This window comes from Aristolochia californica, unplaced genomic scaffold (genome assembly GCF_029961685.1).
Source record: "Aristolochia californica isolate CCGP_79_NKW_82.1479 unplaced genomic scaffold, dmAriCali1.0.hap1 SCAF_2, whole genome shotgun sequence".
Lineage (NCBI taxonomy): Eukaryota > Viridiplantae > Streptophyta > Magnoliopsida > Piperales > Aristolochiaceae > Aristolochia > Aristolochia californica.
Genome location: NW_027181881.1, coordinates 46,546,915 through 46,568,118, shown reverse-complemented (window position 1 = coordinate 46,568,118; position 21,204 = coordinate 46,546,915). Strand labels below are relative to the sequence as shown.

The 21,204-nt window shown below is 39.2% G+C and overlaps 4 protein-coding genes across 4 annotated transcripts; 1 reads left to right on the top strand and 3 right to left on the bottom strand.

The window, feature by feature from the left end:
• Positions 1–321: 321 nt before the first annotated feature.
• On the bottom strand, positions 322–1,090 carry LOC137955797 (probable glutathione S-transferase). The gene is made up of 2 exons (XM_068802920.1): positions 752–1,090; positions 322–680 (listed from the first exon to the last, which is right to left on the bottom strand). Exons 1-2 carry the CDS (start codon positions 1,081–1,083, stop codon positions 332–334), a joined length of 681 nt encoding a protein of 226 aa, XP_068659021.1. The 5' UTR covers positions 1,084–1,090; the 3' UTR covers positions 322–331.
• Positions 1,091–8,642: 7,552 nt separating this feature from the next.
• LOC137955279 (tryptamine hydroxycinnamoyltransferase 1-like) lies at positions 8,643–9,938 on the top strand. The gene has a single exon (XM_068802146.1). It carries the CDS (start codon positions 8,643–8,645, stop codon positions 9,936–9,938), a length of 1,296 nt encoding a protein of 431 aa, XP_068658247.1.
• A 1,325-nt stretch (positions 9,939–11,263) lies between these two features.
• LOC137955186 (probable glutathione S-transferase) lies at positions 11,264–12,184 on the bottom strand. The gene is made up of 3 exons (XM_068802055.1): positions 11,876–12,184; positions 11,830–11,835; positions 11,264–11,626 (listed from the first exon to the last, which is right to left on the bottom strand). The coding sequence occupies exons 1-3, from the start codon at positions 12,182–12,184 to the stop codon at positions 11,264–11,266; spliced, it is 678 nt and encodes a 225-aa protein (XP_068658156.1).
• Positions 12,185–17,334: 5,150 nt separating this feature from the next.
• LOC137955185 (glutathione transferase GST 23-like) lies at positions 17,335–18,281 on the bottom strand. The gene is made up of 2 exons (XM_068802053.1): positions 17,973–18,281; positions 17,335–17,697 (listed from the first exon to the last, which is right to left on the bottom strand). The coding sequence occupies exons 1-2, from the start codon at positions 18,279–18,281 to the stop codon at positions 17,335–17,337; spliced, it is 672 nt and encodes a 223-aa protein (XP_068658154.1).
• Positions 18,282–21,204: the final 2,923 nt, after the last annotated feature.

Here is a 21,204-nt window from a genome sequence, read left to right as displayed (position 1 = left end):
TGAGCATCGAATCTTCAAAGTCACAATGGGCCGATGGTCATTTACTTGAGAAGCTAGCGGATTAATTGTTAAAGAACAATGGATTTTTCTCTTTTTTTTTGTGACGATACAAATAATCCGTTAACTCAAACCAGTCTTTTTTGCTTTTCCTTAAGAATGGAAAATTTAATTAAGAAAGGAAAGAAAAGTAACCCATTATAGGGATTTATGAAAACAAATAATATAGCCATTTTATGTTTATTTTATTATTTATTGAAGCAAATGACCAAGAAAAAAACTGGTACTTGGTTCACGCAGGCATATCATTTGGGTATTCTAAATACCGGGCGCGTCAAGTAGCAGCTGATCCCAGGACAATTTTTCGCTTGGCATCGTAAGGCCCAATCAGCTCTTCGCGAGGTGGAAGATTCTCCTTGATGAGCTCAACTTGGAGAAAACTCTTACTCCATGCGCAGAGAGACGGGAGGCTCTGTGGATCCAGTAGCTTCACGCCTGCAACCTCCTCTATCACCGGAAGCCATTGCGGAATCCAACCCGCCACCAAATCCGCGTATCCGATGCCTTCTCCGCTAAAAAAATTCTTCCCGTGAACACACCCCTCCAAAAATTTTAGTGCTGCTGCTGCCTCTTCCAGGTGTTTCTCCTGTTCTTTGCCCACAGATAAGAAAACCGCAAATACACTAAGCACTGCATCAAACAAGAAAACTTTAGTGCTGACCAGTAATAGGGGGTTGCTCCTAAAAATATTTACAAGTCAATCGAAGAATACATCACCTTTTCATCGATAAATTTCGCCCAGAAACGCGCATTGGCTCTCTCCAGGGGATCCTTGGGCAGCAACGGATTACTCTGCCATGTTTCGTCGATGTACTCGAGAATGACGAGGGATTCTGGGATGGGTCTCTCATTGTGTAAGAGCACCGGGATCTTCTTATGCACCGGATTGTACTTGAGAAGTAAAGGACTTTTGTTCATCAGATCTTCTTCTATGTATTCGTACTCGACCCCCTTGATCTTGAGAGCCCATTGGATTCTCCAACTGAGAGGACTGGGGAGAGTTCCAAACAGCTTCACTTCTGCCATTGTAAGATCTACAATGGCGGATAATTGCAGAGTGTTTCAGTGATGAGAGGACGCGCCCTTTTTAAGTTCTAATAGCTCATGAGTAATGATCGAGTCGAAAAGATGCAAATAACGAAACGGATTCACAGCGTCATCATGGTTTTCAATTTTTACAGCAAATGTACCATATATAAATCTTTTTACAGCGAATGCACTCAAAGTCTGCTCTGTAGAATCAATGTTACATTAAGATGATGAACGTGGGAATCTTACCAGTTAAAATTACCTCTTCAGAGTTGGTGAAACGTAATTTTCAACTACGTATGCGAAGTGGTATTTTCATGTAGAAAAATGTCAAAGTACACCTCCACATACCCAGATTTCAAACAATGATACCAACGGGCTCAGTCATCAACCTAGAAACCGAGTTCCGCATCCACAGTGCGTCTAAACCTCTCAACGGTCAAACAGCACCTTCGATTTGTACCTCTCGTTAGTCATCCAACCGCCAAAAAAAAAAAAAGAGGATATCGGTGTTCCCTCTCTCCCTGTTCCTCCGTTACGATTGGTCTGACCGATCTCAATTCGGCCGAGTCTGGTTCAACTGCTGCAACTAAAATACAAAGAAAGACACACTAACTAGCAGCTGAAGAAAATAAAACAACTTTTGTCAGCCTTTTTCTAACACTCCAAAATTCGAATCATCTTATCTCGAGCCGGAAGGTCTAGGATGAATTTTTCTTTTCATGGTTCTTCACTGTGTTCCAGAATGACTAGAGGTTCAACAATCAGTTCGTCTATAATAGCACCGGAACCTTAATTTCGATGACTCGACAAGAAGGAACATTCGTTCTTCAAGTCTTCTTTGATGAATTCATATTCGATTCCTTTGTGCTTGAGTGTCATTTCAACTCTGTAACACACGGGGCTCTGGCCAAGGTGAAGGTATCAAACAGCTTTACTGATGTCTTCCAGCTCTGTGTCCAGCGGAAATATGTAATGTGCAACTATATATGTACGCAATTGCCTTTTACATATGATTGTATAATGAGAATGTAGTGTGTAAACATATCCGAGTCAATGTCAATAGTATACGTAGGTGAAGGAAAAGGTAAATTTTAACTGGAGTGCCCTTGTTTTAAATATCTTTTACAATAAAAAATAAACTAGTTAAGTTTCAAGGGAGTCACCTACCTCATAGAAGGGCATGGGTGGTGTTCCTGCCCTGCACGCCTGCTCAAGAGTTCTTCAAGACTATATAAAGAGACACAAACGAAATGTAATATCAAGATTAAATTTCATCTAAACAAGGGTACCATTTCCTTATTTCATCTAAACCAAGTAAAGAAGGGTACCATTTCCTCATTTCTTCATCTATTTGATCTCAACAAACAACTTTATAGCATATTAACTTAGTTAATCAATACAAGATACGACTGCATCATGCAAGTTGTCTACCATTCCTACAGAATTTCTCCAATAGTAGATAGCACGCAAGAGGCACACACTAACATGGTCTACTTCTGTCCTTGAGACCCTATTTGATTGATTATTCTTTTAAGCTATCCTAATCGCCTCTCTGAGTAGTAGCCATAGTCAGGAATTTTTCTCTCACGGCTCAGAAGGCAGGGATCATCTTCTCGCGAGCTGGAAGATTGTTCTTAATTAGTACATCTTGAAGAAAATTCTAGCACCATGAACACCAAGAACTTGTTAACTGCTGCTTCCTTTCCGTTTCGGAAGCAGGTTGTGTCCTCTGCTCTCACTGAGAAGGAAGATGATGTCGTTGCTGTAACACCGAACCACCTACTCTGACGGAACTTCCTAATGCCACCGACGATCGCACCATCAACTCGGAAAAGAAGGAGGCGCACAGTTGTCTCCTTTGTTGTCGCGAAAAAAAAAATAGGTTGTCGCCGAAGACAATGGTATGAGAAAAATTTAATGGCGTTAACTTAGGTCCCGCCTTTTTCTCTCTCGTACAACACTCGAACTCGGACAGGGATACGAACCAAAACCAGATCGAACTGGACCAAATTTCCAGACCGGACAAAGTTCTGATTATTCTAAATAATCCAGTGATAGAAATTGATGGCACCACTACAGGTATATCAACCGAACTTATCCCATCACCATCACCGCAAATTATCGTCCACGAAGACAATTATGCATTTCCAACTGGAAACATCCTCGATGAGACCAATTACTTATTATAGTCCCAGCTCATGGAGATGCGAATTGGCACTCGTAACAAAACTGGATATCTCACCGGCGAAACGAGAAAACCAAAATCTGGATATCCTAATCTTGGAGCATGGATTACATGAAAATCAAAGAGTGAAAAGTTGGCTGATTAACTTAATGAGCCCATTGCTAATGCAGCTATTTATTCGCCTCTCCACTGGCATGGAGATATGGGAAGCCGTATAAAAAATATTTTATGATGGATCAGAAAAAACCTGTATATTTGAGATGAACCAGAGATCCTTTTCTACCAAACAAAATGGTGGACCACTATCAACGTACTACAATGAACTGGTTGCTATTTTCCAGTAGATTGATCATAGAACTACATCTCAGGATAGAACAGTAGAAGGGCTAATCCAGTTGCACTCTACAATGGCTAGGCTTCAAGTTCATATTTTTCTCAGTGGACTTGACTCTAAGTTTGATCAAGTTCGTGGAGAAATCTTGTGAAAAAACCCTCAAACTTGATTTGGAGAGCACATATGCATATGTTAGACGAGAACAACAATAGAAACAGACAATGGGGAGTTATCGTCCTATCTCAGAGAACTTGGTTATGTTGGTCAACCAAAACCAATAAGGATCATCAAGCAGTCGAAATACTCAATCCTCCAGAAAAGGTAACAACCGGGTATGCACTCACTGCAGAGAAAAAAGATATTCGCAACAACGTTGTTATGAGATTATTGGCTATTAGGAGTGGTGGGATTTCTAAAAAAAACCCTAAAAAGATTGTTGAGAAAGTTATGGTGACGTCCACATAAGACAATTAGCAGCTACTTACGAAAAATGTTGCCCATCCAGGTATTCTTGGTAAAACATCAGTATTATCTACAAATTCTAAAAATAGAACTTGGATTATTGATACAGGTGCATCTGATCACATGACAAGGGATCCCAGTCAGTTACAATCTATTCTACCTTCTCCACAATCTTTTATTGCTACAGCCAATGGTAGTACCTCTCCTATTACTGGAGAAAGATCTATTATATTGTCTAATAATCTTACATTAGATGTTATCGTTACGGTTCCATCTCTTGAATACAATCTCTTGTCTTTGAGGACATTCTAACCCGGACGATTATTGGTTGTGGTGTTAGACGGGGCAAAATCTACTATTTGGAGTTGGTAGAGAATGGGGGATCAAAAATCAGTGAGACAAATCAAGCTAGCAGTGAAGACAATGCTCAAACAACTATATGGTTATGGCACCAAAGATTAGGCCATCTTTCCTTTGGATATCTTAAGAAATTGCAACCACAACTGTTTTCATGTTTTAATGATTTGGATTTTCATTGTGACACATGTAAACTAGCTCAGTGTCACTGTATCTCATATTTACCAAGTTTGAATAAAAGTTCTAAACCTTTTGAAGTTATTCATTCTGATGTTTGGGGTCTGGCAAAGGTTCCCTCTATTTCTAGAGCTTGTTACTTTGTGATCTTTATTAATTAATGCAATAGAATGACTTGGGTATCCCTGCTTATAAAAAAGAGTGATGTATATCTAGGATTTTAGAAATTTCAAAAAATGATACTTACTCGGTACCAAAAGCAAATTCGTGTTTTGCAATCTAACAATGGTATTGAGTTTGTCAATACTTCTCAGGAAATTTTTTTGACCCATCATAGAATTCGTCATCAGACATCTTGCACCTATACTCCCCATCAAAATGGATTGGTAGAGAGAACGAATAGACTATTTTTGGAAGTAGTGCATGCCTCGATTTTATTGGGGTGAAGCCGTCAAATCTGTTGTCTACCTCATCAATCGAACACCTTCTCGAGTAATAGATTTTCAAACTCCACAACGCAAGCCGTAATCCTTGATTTCAATTCCGGATCTTCCAAACCTTGAACCCGGATTTTTGGGTATACCACATATGTTCATATCCCAAAAATCTTGCCAAATAAACTTGATCCAGGTGCCAAACGATGTGTTTGTTGGCTACTCTGAATTTCAAAAAGGATATCAGTGCTATGATCCACACACCCGAAAGCTCCATGTGACTCTAGATGCCTCCTTCCATGAATCAATGTCTTATTATTCAGGGGGACTCTATTGGAAACCTCTTCAAGGGGAGAGTTCAAGTGAAGAGGATGTACAACAAGAGAATAGCGAAGGTGCTGTGTTTATTGAGTTAGAAGCAGTGAATGAATTTTTCAAGTGTCATGATGTGCAACAAGACTATGATCACAACCACGAAGCAGAGAGTGATTCATTAATTTATCCTGAAGAACCCTCAAAGTTGCCTCTGTCTACACCATGAACTGAAGAATCAACCCAAAATGTTCCTTCTCAGGTAAATATGAATCCTGTGTTTGATGAGTCTAATGAAACCTGTGTTCCTACAAAAAACATAAACTCTAGATATCCACAAAGATTGAATAGGGGAGTTCCAAAAAAACAATATGAACCTGATCTTGCAGCCAAGACCAAATACTCAATCGTATGCATTTGTTGTTGATCAATTATCCAGGGTTTCTATTCCTAGTAATATGCAGGATGCATTAGCTGATCCAAAATGAAAAAAAGGCGATGGAGAAAGAGATGGAGGTTTTACAAAAAATGCTACTTGGGAACTTGCTCCCCAACCTAAAGGAGTAAAGACAATTGGATGTTGATGGGTGTTCACGGTGAAACTCAAACGGGATGAAATTATTGAAAGATATAAAGGTCGGCTAGTTGCAAAGGGATATACGCAAAGGTATGGATAGACTATAAGGATACTTTTGCACCAATAGCTAAGATCAATACAATTCACATTCTTATATCTATAATAGAAAATCGATATTGGCCTCTACAACAATTTGATGTTAAAAATGTTTTTCTCAATGGAGACTTAGAAGAAGAAGTCTACATGGAGCTACCACCTGGAGTTAAACGTGGTTCTTTGTGTCAAGGTGAAGTCTATAAATTGGAGAAGTCATTGTACAGGCCGAAACAGTCACCTAGAGCATGGTTTGGGAGATTCTTGGCTATAATGAAGGAGTTTGGCAATAACCAAAGTGACTCAGATCATACTTTGTTTATAAAACACCAAGAAGGAAAAATAACAACTTTAATTGTATATGTTTGATGATATAGTCATGACAGGAGATGACCCATATGAAATGCAAGTTTTACAGGAGTATTAACCACTAAATTCGAAATGAAGGATCTTGGACAACTTAAATATTTTTTTGAAATTGAAGTTGTAAGATCGAAACATGGAGTCATCCTTTCACAACGAAAATATGTGTTGGATCTTCTAGCTAAAACCATAATGCTTGATTGTAAACCAGTAGAGACGCCCATGGAAATGAATCATAAGCTCAGAATTCTCCTATATCAAACCCCAACAGACAAAGGGCATTATCAATGATTAGTTAGAAGATTAATCTACCTATCACACACAAGGCTCGATCTAGCATATGCAGTGAGCGTTGTGAGTCAGTTCATGCATCCACCAAGTGAAGAACATATGGAAGCGGTCTATTAGATCTTGAGATACTTAAAGAGTGCTCCAGGAAACGGTTTGTTATTCTCAAGAAATGGTATCTCGATTATTGAAGGATATGCATATTCTGATTGGGCAGGTAATCAGACAACCAGAAGATCCACGTCGGGTTACTTTACTTTTGTGGAAGGGAATCTTGTCATTTGGAAAAGCAAAAAACAGAAGGTAGTAGCAAGATCAAGTGCTAAAGCTGATTTCGAGGCATGGCTTATGGTGTATGCGAGTTGTTATGGATAAGGAATATACCGAGGGACTTAGGGATTGAATATGCCAAACCTATGAATCTCCATTGCAATAACAAGGCAACTATCACAATTGCACAAAATCCTATTCAACCTGATCGCACTAAACATGTTGAAGTTGATCGTCATTTCATCAAGGAGAATCTCGATGCAAAGATTATACAATTCCCTTTTATTCAATCTGAGAGTCAGTTGGCTGATATGTTCACGAGGGCAGTATCAGGGAAAGTATTTCATGGTATAATTTACAAGTTGGGCATGACCGATATCTATGCACCGACTTGAGGGGGAGTGTGTGCAAAGTTGTAATGTGTTGTATGATTAGCATGATTGTAGGAACCGAATTGTTTTCGTGATTCTTTGCCTTAATTTTAAGATCTAAATTAGACCTAAAATTAGCTTGTAATTTATGTTAATTAGCTAAAAGTCATTTGGTACGAAATATGTAAAAAAACTATCTCAGCCGTCCAATCATTATCAAACGACTAAGATAGTCGATTTTACATGTTTCGTACTAATTGACTTTTCGTATTGGATCAACCATGTGTTATACTATGCTTCAATAAATACAATAATAAAAAATTATATTATATTTTAAATTTTAATTTAAATATTATTTTATATTTATATATTGTATTATATCATCTACATATGAAATATATATTTATATGTTTCAAATATTATTTTTATATTTTTATCATTAGAGCATTTAAACATTAATACTACTATTGTAGCTTAACTTATATTTACCTAAGTGAGATGTTGAAAAGTTGATGACTCGGTGCTTCCTTCTGACAAGATTCACACCGAGTGTGAGGCACCTTCGTTGTGGCTGACAGCTCAATCTCAAAGATACAGGGGCGAAAGTTCTGACCAGCTTTACGAGAAACTTTGACCACCTCTCTGCGTTTATAAACTTCACCGACTTCCCCAAGTTGCGGTTCCACCTTGGCTACCGACCAAAGTTTATGGGAACTTCTTGAAAGTGTAAATCAAACAAACATGTACATTGTATCGTGCAAAACGGTTTCATCTGATCTAAGAAGAATTTAGTTCCTGCATGATAGAACCATAACAAGTCCGAGTCAACTGCGACCCTTTGTTTCTATCTGCAAAGTCCGAGTCAAACGATGAGTGGCCGGTTATCAGCCTCGCCGGGGTGCTTGGGACCACGCACGCCTTACTTATTATGTATAAACGCGTCCAAAGTAGGTTTGGTGGCTACCACCACAAGAAGAGTCTTCTTCCAGTGGATCACCAATCCTGGCTGCTTGACTGCCTGCGATTTCTTCCTTCTTTTCCTACCAAGGATCACGTTGTTCCCAGCTTTTATCCTTAATGCGTTAAAACCAAAATTTCTTAGTTAGACCAGCTGAATCCCCTCAGTCGACAGCCGTTTACTGTTATAGAATGAACTCGTAACCGACAGGCTTGCTTTATACCATGAGTTTAAACTTTCAATGAGATTGGAAAAGCGTACTGTTTTCTTCACTATAAATAACCAGGTTTGGGATGCGAAGTTCGTAGTCGATCTCGAACAAGAACTCAGAGCAGTTTCCTCCGAGGCTTTTCTCTGCTTAGAAAAACAGCAATGGCTCTTGAGATAGTGAACAACACCATCTTGAAACCATATCCTTCATCCATCAATCCCCACACAAATGTTACAATTCCTCTTACGATCTTCGACCGCGCAGCCTTTGATCTCCATGTTAGTGTTCTCTATGCCTTCCGCCCACCCATGCCATCCAATGAAGCTATGATGCAAGGTCTCGCCCAAGTTCTGAATATCTACCCTCACCTAGCTGGACGGTTCACGGTCGATGAGCAAGGCCGCCCTTGCATACTTCTCAACGGTGCTGGAGTACGCATAGTCGACACCAGAATCGGGACCACGTTAGCTGAGAGTCTCCCCTTCGAGCCATCGCACGAGCTAACAAACTTGCACCCTCCCATTGAAGGAGTAGAGGAGCTGCTCCAAATCCAGCTGAATCGTTACACTTGCGGTGGGTTGGTGATCGGCCAGACGGCGCATCACCGGGTCGCAGATGGCCAATCCATGAGTTATTTCTTCGCTGCGTGGGCGAGGTCGGTTCGAGGCCTAGACGTCGAGGTTCTTCCCTATCACAACCGAGCTGCGGTTTCCATTCCCAGAAACCTCCCCATGTGCGAATTTAACCACCGAGCCATTGAGTTTAAGGAACACAAGGCTCCCCCTGTTTCCGCCTCCATCGATCCCTCTTCACCCTCCATCGTCAACCTTGTCATTCACTACTCCGCCGAGTTCGTAGCTCAGCTCAAGAAACAAGTTTGTCAAGGTGGGTCACGTTACAGCACCTTCGAGTGTCTCCTCACACATATATGGAAGAAGATGACCCTTGCTCGACGACTCGGAGACGATGAGATGAGCCAAGTGAGGGTGGCAGTCAATGGCCGCGCCAGGATGAAACCGGCGGTGCCCTTGGAGTATTTTGGCAACTTGGTGTTATGGGCCTATCCAAGACTGACAGTGAAGGAGCTGGTGAGCGAGAACCACGCCGTCGTTGCAAAGGCGATCCACGACGCGGTGATTCGGGTAGATAACACTTATTTCCAGTCGTTTATCGACTTCGGGGAGTTGTCGAAGGGGGAGGGGCTGGTGGAGTCTGCAGCGGCGATGGGAAATATGCTATGCCCAAACTTGGAAGTTGATAGTTGGTTGAGATTCGAGTTCCATGAACTAGATTTTGGTGGCGGTGCTCCTTGTGCTTTCCTTCCATCGGAGCTACCTGTGGAAGGCCTGCTGTTGTTTGTACCTTCGTACAAACAGAAGGGTTCCATCGATGTTTTCATAGCTGTTTCTGAGGATCATGTCGACTCTTTCAAACGAATCGCGCATTCATTAGATTAAGCTGCATTTTCATATATACCTGATCAACTATCTCATTCCCAATGGCTTTATGTATTTTGCTCTTCAAATAATTTCATTCTTTGTATATAGAATTTCTGGTTGCAGGAATGATAAATCTAAACATTTTTTTTACTTTATGGCATTGAGCTGCAATCTTATCATTAACGATTTTATGTCATGAAGTCTACAATTTCCATGAGCATCAAAACAAAGAGAAATCATCTTCCTATTTTTTCTCTCTGATTCTCCTTTTTACCAGCAAAAGGGAAAAGAAACCTCATTTTATTTCATTTCATTTCTCCTTATCCTTCTTTTCTTTTATGTGGCAACGCTAATGTTTCTCATTCACTTGTAAGGCTTTATTTGGTTCAAGATAACTTTTTGAGACAAGCAAAGAAAATGAATGGAAAATGAAAGGAGAGGAAAGTCTTTTACACTAAGGAGGGTTAGCTTATATAGAAAGTGAAAGTTTATTTGGTAATCCACTTTAGTTTGGGAATGAGTGTTTTTTGTTTTAGTATGTATAAGTAAAAAGTGAAAAAGAAAGGGTAAGACACTTAATTTTGTATTGGGCTTTTTACCAAATTACCCCTTTAAAAAAACTTATTTCGATAAATGACGTAACTTTGAACTTATTTTGAAAAATACCCAACTTGGACCGGTCCACTATATATGTGTACAGTCAAAGGTGACTTGTAATCTTTGACTGATTACGTGTTGCCACATCATCAACACTGCATGAGTAGATAGACACCGTTCCGACCCGTCAACATCCAAATAAGATGCCATGTAATTAATTGACAAAAGAATTGAATAATTTTTTTTATTTTACAAATCAAATTCACAAATACACTTTTTATTATCTTATATTTAAAATAATAAATTATAAAAATGTAATAAAATTTTTTAAAAATTAACTCTTACCTTTTTAACACCATTTATTATCAATTAAAATATTAATTAATTAAAATATATGAAAATTATACATTAGAGTTTAAAAATAAAATTAATAGTTACACTTTTTATTAATTTATATTTAAAAATAAAAAATAAAATAAGTATGGTGGTTATTTATAACACTCGAATCTCTTCACCACATGGCAAAATTATTCCTTAGCACTTCAAAATTATTCAACAACATTCTACAACATTTAAAAATTAATCGAACTAATTCTATAACAGATGACTAGTCCTCACGTAATTATTCTCACGTAATTATTAAATTTTGTTTATATATTCACGTAATTTTATTATCACATGTCTTACATAAATGACATTTAAAGTTGTAGAATTGCTCTTCACATGAACAAATCTCGATGCCATTTTTATTGATTATTGCCCGAATAAAGTACATAAAGCCGAATGCCTCGAAGATGATCAAGTAACTCATCTCGAGGGGGCAAGTTCTCCTTGATGACAGGAACATCCAAGAATTTTTCACCCCATGCACAAAGAGACGGAAACCGGAGTGCCTCAAGCAGCTTCACGCCGCAGATTTCTTCTACTACGGGTAGCCAGTAGGGAATCCAACCCAGAGCCAAATCTCCGTATCCGATGGTCTTTCCGCCGAAAAGTTTCTTCCCTTCAAGAGCTTTATCCAGCATTTCCAGTGCTTCAAGTGCCGGTTCAATGGCCTTTTCTTGCTTTTCTCCCTCGTTGACAAAAACTTTGCAGATACTGTCCCACAACTGCACAAAGAATATTCTTTCAGCTTTCAATCTCAATTCTTCTCGTCGTATTCTAAGTTTAATACTTTTTACGAGACATAGAATACTTGCTCGCCCGGAAGAATCACGAGAGCAGAGTAAGCTAAAGAGTGTTCTAAGACAAAAGATCGATGCCAAGAAAGCCAAGTTAAGAAATGATCTTGCAGGCTTTGGCGGTGTTCGACCAAACACTTTGGAAGAAACAGGAAAGAAATTAAGAGATTTGATTACCTTGTCGTCAACGTAATGAGCCCAATACCTCACAGTAGCTCTTTCTAAAGGATCTTCAGGCAGCAAAGGGTTGTCTCTCCATACTTCGTCGATGTACTCGAGAATAATTAGTGATTCTGGGAGTGGTTTCCCGTTGTGTACAAGCACAGGAACCTTTTTGTGAATTGGGTTGCTCTTGAGCAGAGTGGGACTCTTGTTGTGGAGATCTTCTTCAATGTATTCATATTCGATCCCCTTGTATTTGAGAGCCCACACTACCCTGAAGCAGAACGGCGGAGCAAAGGCTCCAACCAATTTCACTTCACCCATTCTGATATTTCCCTGCAGAACAAACCTTCCATGGGTGGAAGGAATTAAATAGGAGAGCTGCAACAAAGTTAGGATCTGGTCCGCCTGTCTTGCACGTCCTTCTGCCAAATGGAAGCGCCTAATTAACTATAGTCAGACTTCCTATTAACGAGTTTTATATGATAAACACAGACAGTTTCCGAAAGCAAAGACATCAGTTCTGGTTGTTCCTCTTGGAATCTTCTAAACTCGCATTGTGAGGCCGGCTGCATATGTGTAACAGTACCGGAGTCTTCTCATTTATAAAGTACTATAAATCTACCAAAAAGAAAAATATTATTCGCTTTCAAACAATTTAGTATCCGTTCCGATAAAACAGGAAAGATCCCCTCCAGAAGTTGACTTCAATTTCCATACAGTGGAGAAGGAAACTCTACCGTTTCTTTTAGTTGCCATGAATCTTGCTAATTTTTATCCCTTCCCTTAGTTTGACTTCTGAATCGTTCTATAGGCCACTGTCACGACTCTCCATTAATCATGGTTTCCTTAACATTTATATAGACCTAGTGACGCTTAAAAATGCTCCGATGAATGAAATGACAAATCCAAGCTTTTGATCAACAAACAAAAAAAACTTCTCTAGTTACAAATTACTGAAATCTAACTGATGAGCATTTGCATTGACTGATAAGTTAATGTATAGGTAGGGATGGTCTGAATCCAATTATCTGTCCCATGTCACAATTTTTCGAGTTTTGCCATTTCAGGTACCAATTCTGAGTAAGAATGATCCGGCTGAGTTCGGTAACATATCTGATTATTCAATGTAGAATCAGAATGGGCACGAGATGATTCAAAGTAGTTGCTTCTTCCATATGAATTTTTTTTCTTCTCGTCCTTTGTCTCTCTGCAAATTCCTCTTTGCGCCAAATGCTCATCCACACCTCAACCGAGCTCCGACTGAGCCTTCAGGCGCCGCCACCAGAATGAGCTTCCGTTGTCCCGCTATTGCTCTCTCAGCCTCTCCCGCTCTGCAACTCTCGGTTTTTCTTTTCCCATACCCATGAACTCCGGTGGAGCCTTCGAAAGCAGCCACTTAGCCACCTACAAAGTCGTCGGATGCCCCGCACCCACAGTCTCGATGAGATTCCGCCAACAGACGAATCCAGACGACACTCGCAAGGTTAAAGAGGACGTGCTCGATGTCCATGTGAGCCCCACATGTGATTCTCACATGTTTGAGAAAAAAAGTCACACTACCCTCCGCTCTACTTTGACGAGTAAGCAAGTTATAGCTCGATTTACGAGGTCTGTCATATTTCTCTCGACTGTCTTCCTACTCATCAACAAGAACTTATTCTTTCCTTCTCATCCTAGTCAGTGCTCATAGGTTATGGTTGAACTCGGCCTCTGACCTAACTTGGACGCTGCCAATGGTGCCATGCACATCAGATGTATCCATAATTGTCACCACAGACAGCTCCTCGCTCAACTCCTCAATGACAATCACGCCCTTCCGCATAATGGCAACCATGATCACATCTTGTAACCACCACCTTTTCTGTTGATTCTTCTTGGCTCCTAGATAATAGCATATCACACCATGTTACATCCGACTTAAGTAATCTCTCTGTTCACACTCTTTATGACGACACTAATGAAAATGTCATTGGTGTTGGCACGAGTCTCCCTACTACTCTTACCAGTTCTAAATATATCTCTGCACCCTCCCACACATTCTTTTTAAATAATATTTTTTGTGTTTCTACCATACAAAATAATCTTATTTCTATTTATCAGTTATGTAAATCTAATCATACTTCCATTGATTTTTTACCTCTTTTCTTGTGAAGGATCTTCGCACGAGGTGAATAGTTTTGTAGGGTAGAACTAAGAATGGTATGTACGAGTGGCCGTCGTCCTTAGCCTAGTCTTCATCATTAGTAATCTTTTCCAGTGTCGAGACCTCTTCATTTGCATGACATCATCAGTTAGGTCATCAGTCCTCTCCAATTCTAAGGCATGTTGTTTGTACTTTTCAGTTAGATTTATCGCATCTTCTGACTTTCACTTTCAATTATAATTCTTGTCAATGCAATAAAAGTCACTAATTACCATTCTCCCACTCGTCTCTTGTCTCTTCTTCCCCTCTTAATATTATTTTCTCAGATATCTGGTCCTCTCCTATTTATTCTATTGATGATTTAAAATATTATTTTATTTTAAATCTCTTTACAAAGTATATATGGTTTTACCCTCTCAAACAAAAATCACATGTGTTTGATACATTTGTACTGTTTAAATCTCTTGTTGAAAACTTCTTTGGTAAAGGGATTAATTTTGATAATTGGGGGGGGGGGGGGGGGGGGGGGGGGGGGAGGAGGAGATGTTAAGCAGTCTCTTCTTTTCTGACTATCAATGATATTTCTCATCTCATGTCCCATCCACCTACACTTGAACACAACGGGTATTCTAAATGACCTCATTGTCATATCATCGAAACATGTTTGTTTCTTCTTTCTCATGCATCCTCACCTCTATCTTATTGATCATATGCATTCTCCACTATTGTCTATTTCATTAACCGTTTACTTACTCCCACACTTGATTTTCTTTCACCATATACCAAACTTTTTAACACTCCTTTGAACTACTCTAAACTCTGAAGTTTTGGTTGTCTTTGTTATCCGTGGCTCAAGCCATTCTCCCACAAACTCACTCCACGTTCCTCTCCTTGTATCATTCTTGGGACTCTATCGCTCAAAGTGCCAATTTATGTTTTGAACTCACTTCTTCTCGTCTATATGTGTCATGTCATGTTAAATTTATTGAGTCTATATTTCCCTTCACTACACTTCAGTCTCACCTCGAACGTCATTCGTCTGGCACACTCTCCCACTAGTTTTCCTCTTTGTCCTTACTTTCAGTTACTCGCACATCAACCAACTTCGATCCCTATGCCCTCTGCTAGTTCCATGCAAGATGTAGCACCTAACCCCACTCAAACACCTCCCTCATCAACCAACCCACACCCATCATCCTTACCTGCTTCCTCCCCTCTTATTGTCACCAAATCCAAGAACAACATTTATAAGCCTATCCAAAAATTAAAACTTACAACTCAGCTTCCTACTTCTGTGAATCAACAACCATGACTCAAGTTCTCACTAATCCCAGATGGCGTCAGGCTATATCTGATGAGTTTGATGCTCTTGTTCAGAATGAGACATGGGAACTTGTTCCCTTGGATCCCTCACAGAATCTGGTTAGTTGTAAATGAATTTTTCATATTAAATATCTATTTGATGGCATTATTGACAAGTACAAGGCACACCTAGTTGCCAAAGGGTTTCACCAGTGCCCAGGGATTTATTATCATGAAACCTTTAGTCTCGTTGTCAAAGCCACCACTATTTACATTGTTCTTAGCCTTGTCATAAGTTGTGGTTGGTCGCTTCGACAACTTGATGTCAATAATGCATTTCTCTATGGTACCCTATTTGAGGATGTTTTTATGGTATCACTATCGGGCTCCATTGATCATGATCATCTTCACCATGTCTGCAAACTTCGCAAGGCTATCTACAGTCTCAAGCAAGTCCCACGGGCTTGGTATCTTGAGTTGTGCCAGTTTCTTATCATTTTTTGCTTCGTCAACTCTCATATAGACTCCTCTCTATTTATATTATGGTCTATGTGGATGACATCATTATTACAAGAGACAATGATCAAGCTATTACAACGTTCATCCACCTTCTAGCTCAACACTTTTCACTCAAGGATCTTGGTTCCTTGACTTACATACATGATGTGATATCGCTAATAAATTTCAAAGTGTTGCTTTTCAAAATGTTTAAATTTAAAAAAACCCTTTATGAGTGATATCAAATCCTCTTATTGGTTACTCATGTAAATCAGATCCTTTCCCCCTTATACCATTTTGAGCTCTTCTCTGTCTCCAACAGGAATTTTCCACTTGACTTCTCAGGTAAAATTTTTAGGCTTTTTCTTTTGAGTACTTTGAGTTCAGGCCTCCTACATAAGATATTACGATAAACACACCAATTTTATCTAACTAGAATAAATCAACTTATACATTTGCATATAATAGATCAATATAACAAGATATTATGCAATTATTATCAACTATGAGAAGCTCTTATTTCCATTGTTTTTGTGCAACGTTTGTTTATGTTTAATAAATGTATTCTTGCTTTATTTCAAATTATACATGGTTTTTACTTGTGGGCAACCTAGTGCCTTTTTCAGGAAATGTTGGAAAGACATTTCTAGGGTAAATACGTTTCCAGGGATCATTAGTGGCTCATGTTTTTTGGAAACACTTTTCTAGTTGGAAATTCTTATCACTTAAATCATATAATTTTTCAAGTAAGATTTTCCAGCCAAGATGGGGGCAAATTACTTGGAAAATTTTTGAATAAGTATTTGACAATTGATGCTATAATACTTTCAAGACAAGGCAATTTTTCTTGACAACTTTGTATTTGATATTTATTTTACTGTAAATTTATTGAATAAGTACGTTAATGTATACGATTGATTATTAATATCTACTTATTTCACTGAAAAAATACTAACAGGTCCATTTAATTATCCTTAAAAAATTCTAAAATTTTCTATGTAATTTCCTAATAAGGCACTAATGGGATTTTATCAGAAGGTTCCTTGAAAATGTGTATCACATGAAAAATATTCTAGCTTTTCCTGGATATAAATTTCCAACCAGAAGTACTAATCGGGGGCTTAAGTGTTACAAAAGAAATTGTTCTGTCAATCAATTATCAAATGCGCTTGAACCATATTTTGCCCTATCCGCAGTGACATTAGTGGCATCCTAAGCATATCTCGAGTTGGTCCTGTTAGAAAATACCTTGGAACCCCCAGTCTCCCATTTTTTTGACCTACTTAGATTACATCCACAACTGGCACCAATAATGGAAATTAGGTCTTTTTTCCTTTGTAGCGCATAATCACTTGTAAACATTCTAACCTAATTCCTTTAAATTTTCATCTAGTCAGTTTCAAAAGGAAAGGTATGCACATCACTACATTTTGTTTATATATTCACGTAATTTTATTATCATGTCTTACATAAATGACATTTAAAGTCGTAGAATTGCCCTTCACATGAGCAAATCTCGATGCCATTGTTATTCATCATTGCCCGAATAAAGTACATAAAGCCGAATGCCTCGAAGATGATCGAGTAACTCGTCTCGAGGGGGCAAGTTCTCCTTGATGACAGGAACATCCAAGAAATTTTCACCCCATGCACAAAGAGACGGAAACCGGAGTGCCTCAAGCAGCTTTACGCCGCAGACTTCTTCTATTACGGGTAGCCAGTAGGGAATCCAACCCAGAGCCAAATCTCCGTATCCGATGGTCTCTCCGCCGAGAAGTTTCTTCCCTTCAAGAGCTTTATCCAGCACTGCCAGTGCTTCTAGTGCCGGTTCAATGGCCTTTTCTTGCTTTTCTCCCTCGTTGACAAAAACTTTGCAGATAGTGTCCCACAACTGCACAAAGAATATTCTTTCAGCTTTCAGTCTCAATTCCTCTCGTCGTATTCTAAGTTTAATACTTTTTACGCGACACAGAATACTTTCTCGCCCGGAAGAATCACGAGAGCAGAGTAAGCTAAAGAGTGTTCTAAGACAAAAGATCGATGCCAAGAAAGCCAACTTTTCGAAGATTACTAAAGTTATCAGTTAAGAAATGATCTTGCAGGCTTTGGCGGTATTCGACCTAACACTTTGGAAGAAACAGGAAATAAATTAAGAGATTTGATTACCTTGCCGTCAACGTAATGAGCCCAATACCTCGCAGTAGCTCTTTCTAAAGGATCTTCAGGCAGCAAAGGGTTGTCTCTCCATACTTCGTCGATGTACTCGAGAATAATTAGTGATTCTGGGAGTGGTTTCCCATTGTGTACAAGCACAGGAACCTTTTTGTAGACTGGGTTGCTCTTGAGCAGAGTGGGACTCTTGTTGTGGAGATCTTCTTCAATGTATTCATATTCGATCCCCTTGTATTTGAGAGCCCACACTACCCTAAAGCAGAACGGCCGAGCAAAGGCTCCAACCAATTTCACTTCACCCATTCTGATATTTCCCTGCAGAACAAACCTTCCATGGGTGGAAGGAATTAAATAGGAGAGCTGCAACAAAGTTGGGATCTGGTCCGCCTGTCTTGCACGTCCTTCTGCCAAATGGAAGCGCCTAATTAACGAGTTTTATATGATAAACACAGACGGTTTCCGAAAGCAAAGACATCAGTTCTGGTTGTTCCTCTTGGAATCTTCTAAACTCGCATTGTGAGGCCGGCGGCATATATGTAACAGTACCAGAGTCTTCTCATTTATAAAGTACTATAAATCTACCAAAAAGAAAAATATTATTCGCTTTCAAACAATTTAGTATCCGTTCCGATAAAACAGGAAAGATCCCCTCCAGAAGTTGACTTCTCCTTTTTCCATACAGTGGAGAAGGAAACTTATGCTGTTTCATTTAGTTGCCATGAATCTTGCTAATTTTTATCCCTTCCATTAGTAGACTTCTGAATCGTTCTAGAGGCCACTGTCACGACTATCGATTAATCATGGTTTCCTCACATTTATATAGACCTAGTGACACTTAAAAATGCTCCCATGAATGAAATGACAAATCCAAGCTTTTGATAAACAAACAAAAAAAATCTTCTCTAGTTACAAATTACTGAAATCTAACTGATGCGCATTTGCATTGACTGATAAGTTAATATATAGGTAGGGAGGGTCTGAATCCAATTATCTGTCCCATGTCACAATTTTTAGAGTTTCGCCATTTCAGGTACCAATTCTGAGTACGAATGATCCGGCAGAGTTCGGTAACATACATTGTACAAACTCTTATCCCCACTGTGATGCATATCTTGTAATTTTTATCTTCTCTTCGGTTATTCTCTCAATAATCTATAAATTGAGTTAATCTCTATTGTAAAAAATTATTTTTTCTTCCTTCTGATTATTCAATGTAGAATCGGAATGGGCACAAGATGATTCAAAGCAGTTGCTTCTTCCAAATGATTTTTTTTTCTTCTCGTCCTTTGTCTCTCTGCAAATTCATCTTTGCACCAAACGCTCGTCCACACCTCTGTTGAGCTCCGACTGAGCCTTCAAGCGCCACCACCGGAACGAGCTTCCGTTATCCCACTATTACTCTCTCTGCCTCTCTCGTTCTGCAACTCTCGATTTTTCTTTTCCTATACTCATGAACTCCGGTGGAGCTTTCGAAAGCTGCCACTTAGCCACCAACGAAGCCATCCTACGCCCTGCACCCACAATCCCTATGAGACGCCGCCAATAGACGAATCCAGATGACACTCGCAAGGTTAAAGAGGATGCGTGTACCGTCTATGTGAGCCCCACATGTGATTCTCACATGTGTAAGAAAAAAAGAGTCACATTGCCCTCCACTCTACTTTGATGACTCATCAAGTTCCAGCTTGATTTACAATGTCCATCATATTTCTCTCGATCGTCTTCCAACTCATCAACCAAAACTTATTCTTTCCTTCTCATCCGAGTAGGTGCTCATGGGTTATGGTCGAACCCGGCCCCAGACCTACCTTGGATGCTGCCAATGGTGCCATGCACATCAAATGTATCCACAATTGTCACCATAGGCGGCTCCTCACTCAAATCCTTAATGGAAATCACGCCCTTCGGCACAGTGGCAACCATGATCACATCTTGCAACCACCACCTCTTCTGTTGATTCTTCTTGGCTCCTAGATAATAGCGCATCACACCATGTTACATTCGACTTGAGTAATCTCTCTGTTCACACTCCTTATGATGAAATTGATGAAAATGTCATTGGTGATGGCACGAGTCTCCTTACTACACATATTGGTTCCAAATATGTCTCTACACCCTCACACACATTCTATTTAAATATTATTTTTTGTGTTTCTACCATACAAAAGAATCTTATTTCTATTTCTTAGTTCTGTAAATCTAATCATACTTCTATCGATTTTTTTCCTCTTTTCTTGTGAAGGATCTTCGCATGAGGACAACAGTTCTACAGGGTTCAAATAAGAATGGCATGTATGAGTGGTCGTCATCCTTAGCCTAGTCTTCACCATTAGAAACCTTTTTCCAGTGTCAAGACCACTTTGCCTGTATGACATCATCGCTTAGGTCATTTGTCCTCTCCAATTCTAAGGCATGTTGTTTATACTTTTCAGTCAGATTTTTCGCATCCTTTAACTTTTACTTTCAATTATAATTCTTGTCAATGCAATAAAACTCACTAATTACCATTCTCCCACTTGTCTTCTCTTCTTTCCCACTTAACATTATTTTCTTGGTTGTCTGGTCCTCTCCTATTTATTCTATTGATGATTTAAAATATTATTTTATTTTTGTCAATCACTTTACAAAGTATATATGGTTTTACCCTCTCAAAAAAAAATCATATGTGAGGATGTAATGCAGTGTCTTCGTTTCTGGCTATCAATGATATTTTTCATCTCACTTATCCTCCACATACACCTGAACACAATGGGTATTGTAAATGACCTCATTGTCATATTGTCGAAATATGTTTGTCTCTTCTTTCTCAGGCATCCTCACTTTTATCTTACTGATCATATGCTTTCTCCATTGTTCTCTATTTCATTAATTGCTTACCTACGCTTTATCTTCTTTCACCATATACCAAACTTCTTGACCCTCCTAACTACTCTAAATTTTGAAGTTATGGTTGTCTCTGTTATCCGTGGCTCAAGCCATACTCCCACAAACTCACTCCACATTTCTTTCTTTGTATCATTCTTGGGACTCTACCGGTCAAAGTGCCTATTTATGTTTTGAACCCACCACCTCTAGTCTATATGCGTCATGTCATGTTAAATTTATTGAGTCTATCTTCCCCTTCACTACATTTTAGTCTCACCTTGACCGTCATTCGTCTGACACACTCTCCCACTGGTGTTCCTTTGTATCCTTACTTTCGGTTACTAGCACATCAACCACAACT

What these genes read in the sequence shown, in the direction of transcription:
- LOC137955185 (XM_068802053.1), bottom strand. Translation starts at nt 18,281, where the DNA reads ATGGGTGAAGTGAAATTGGTTGGAGCCTTTGCTCGGCCGTTCTGCTTT. An exon ending in CTCATTACGTTGACGGCAAG is followed by an intron (nt 17,698 to 17,972) that starts GTAATCAAATCT and finishes TTCTTTGTGCAG; the next exon opens with TTGTGGGACACTATCTGCAA.
- LOC137955186 (XM_068802055.1), bottom strand. Translation starts at nt 12,184, where the DNA reads ATGGGTGAAGTGAAATTGGTTGGAGCCTTTGCTCCGCCGTTCTGCTTC.
- LOC137955279 (XM_068802146.1), top strand. Translation starts at nt 8,643, where the DNA reads ATGGCTCTTGAGATAGTGAACAACACCATCTTGAAACCATATCCTTCA.
- LOC137955797 (XM_068802920.1), bottom strand. Translation starts at nt 1,083, where the DNA reads ATGGCAGAAGTGAAGCTGTTTGGAACTCTCCCCAGTCCTCTCAGTTGG. An exon ending in ATGTATTCTTCGATTGACTT is followed by an intron (nt 681 to 751) that starts GTAAATATTTTT and finishes TGCAGTGCTTAG; the next exon opens with TGTATTTGCGGTTTTCTTAT.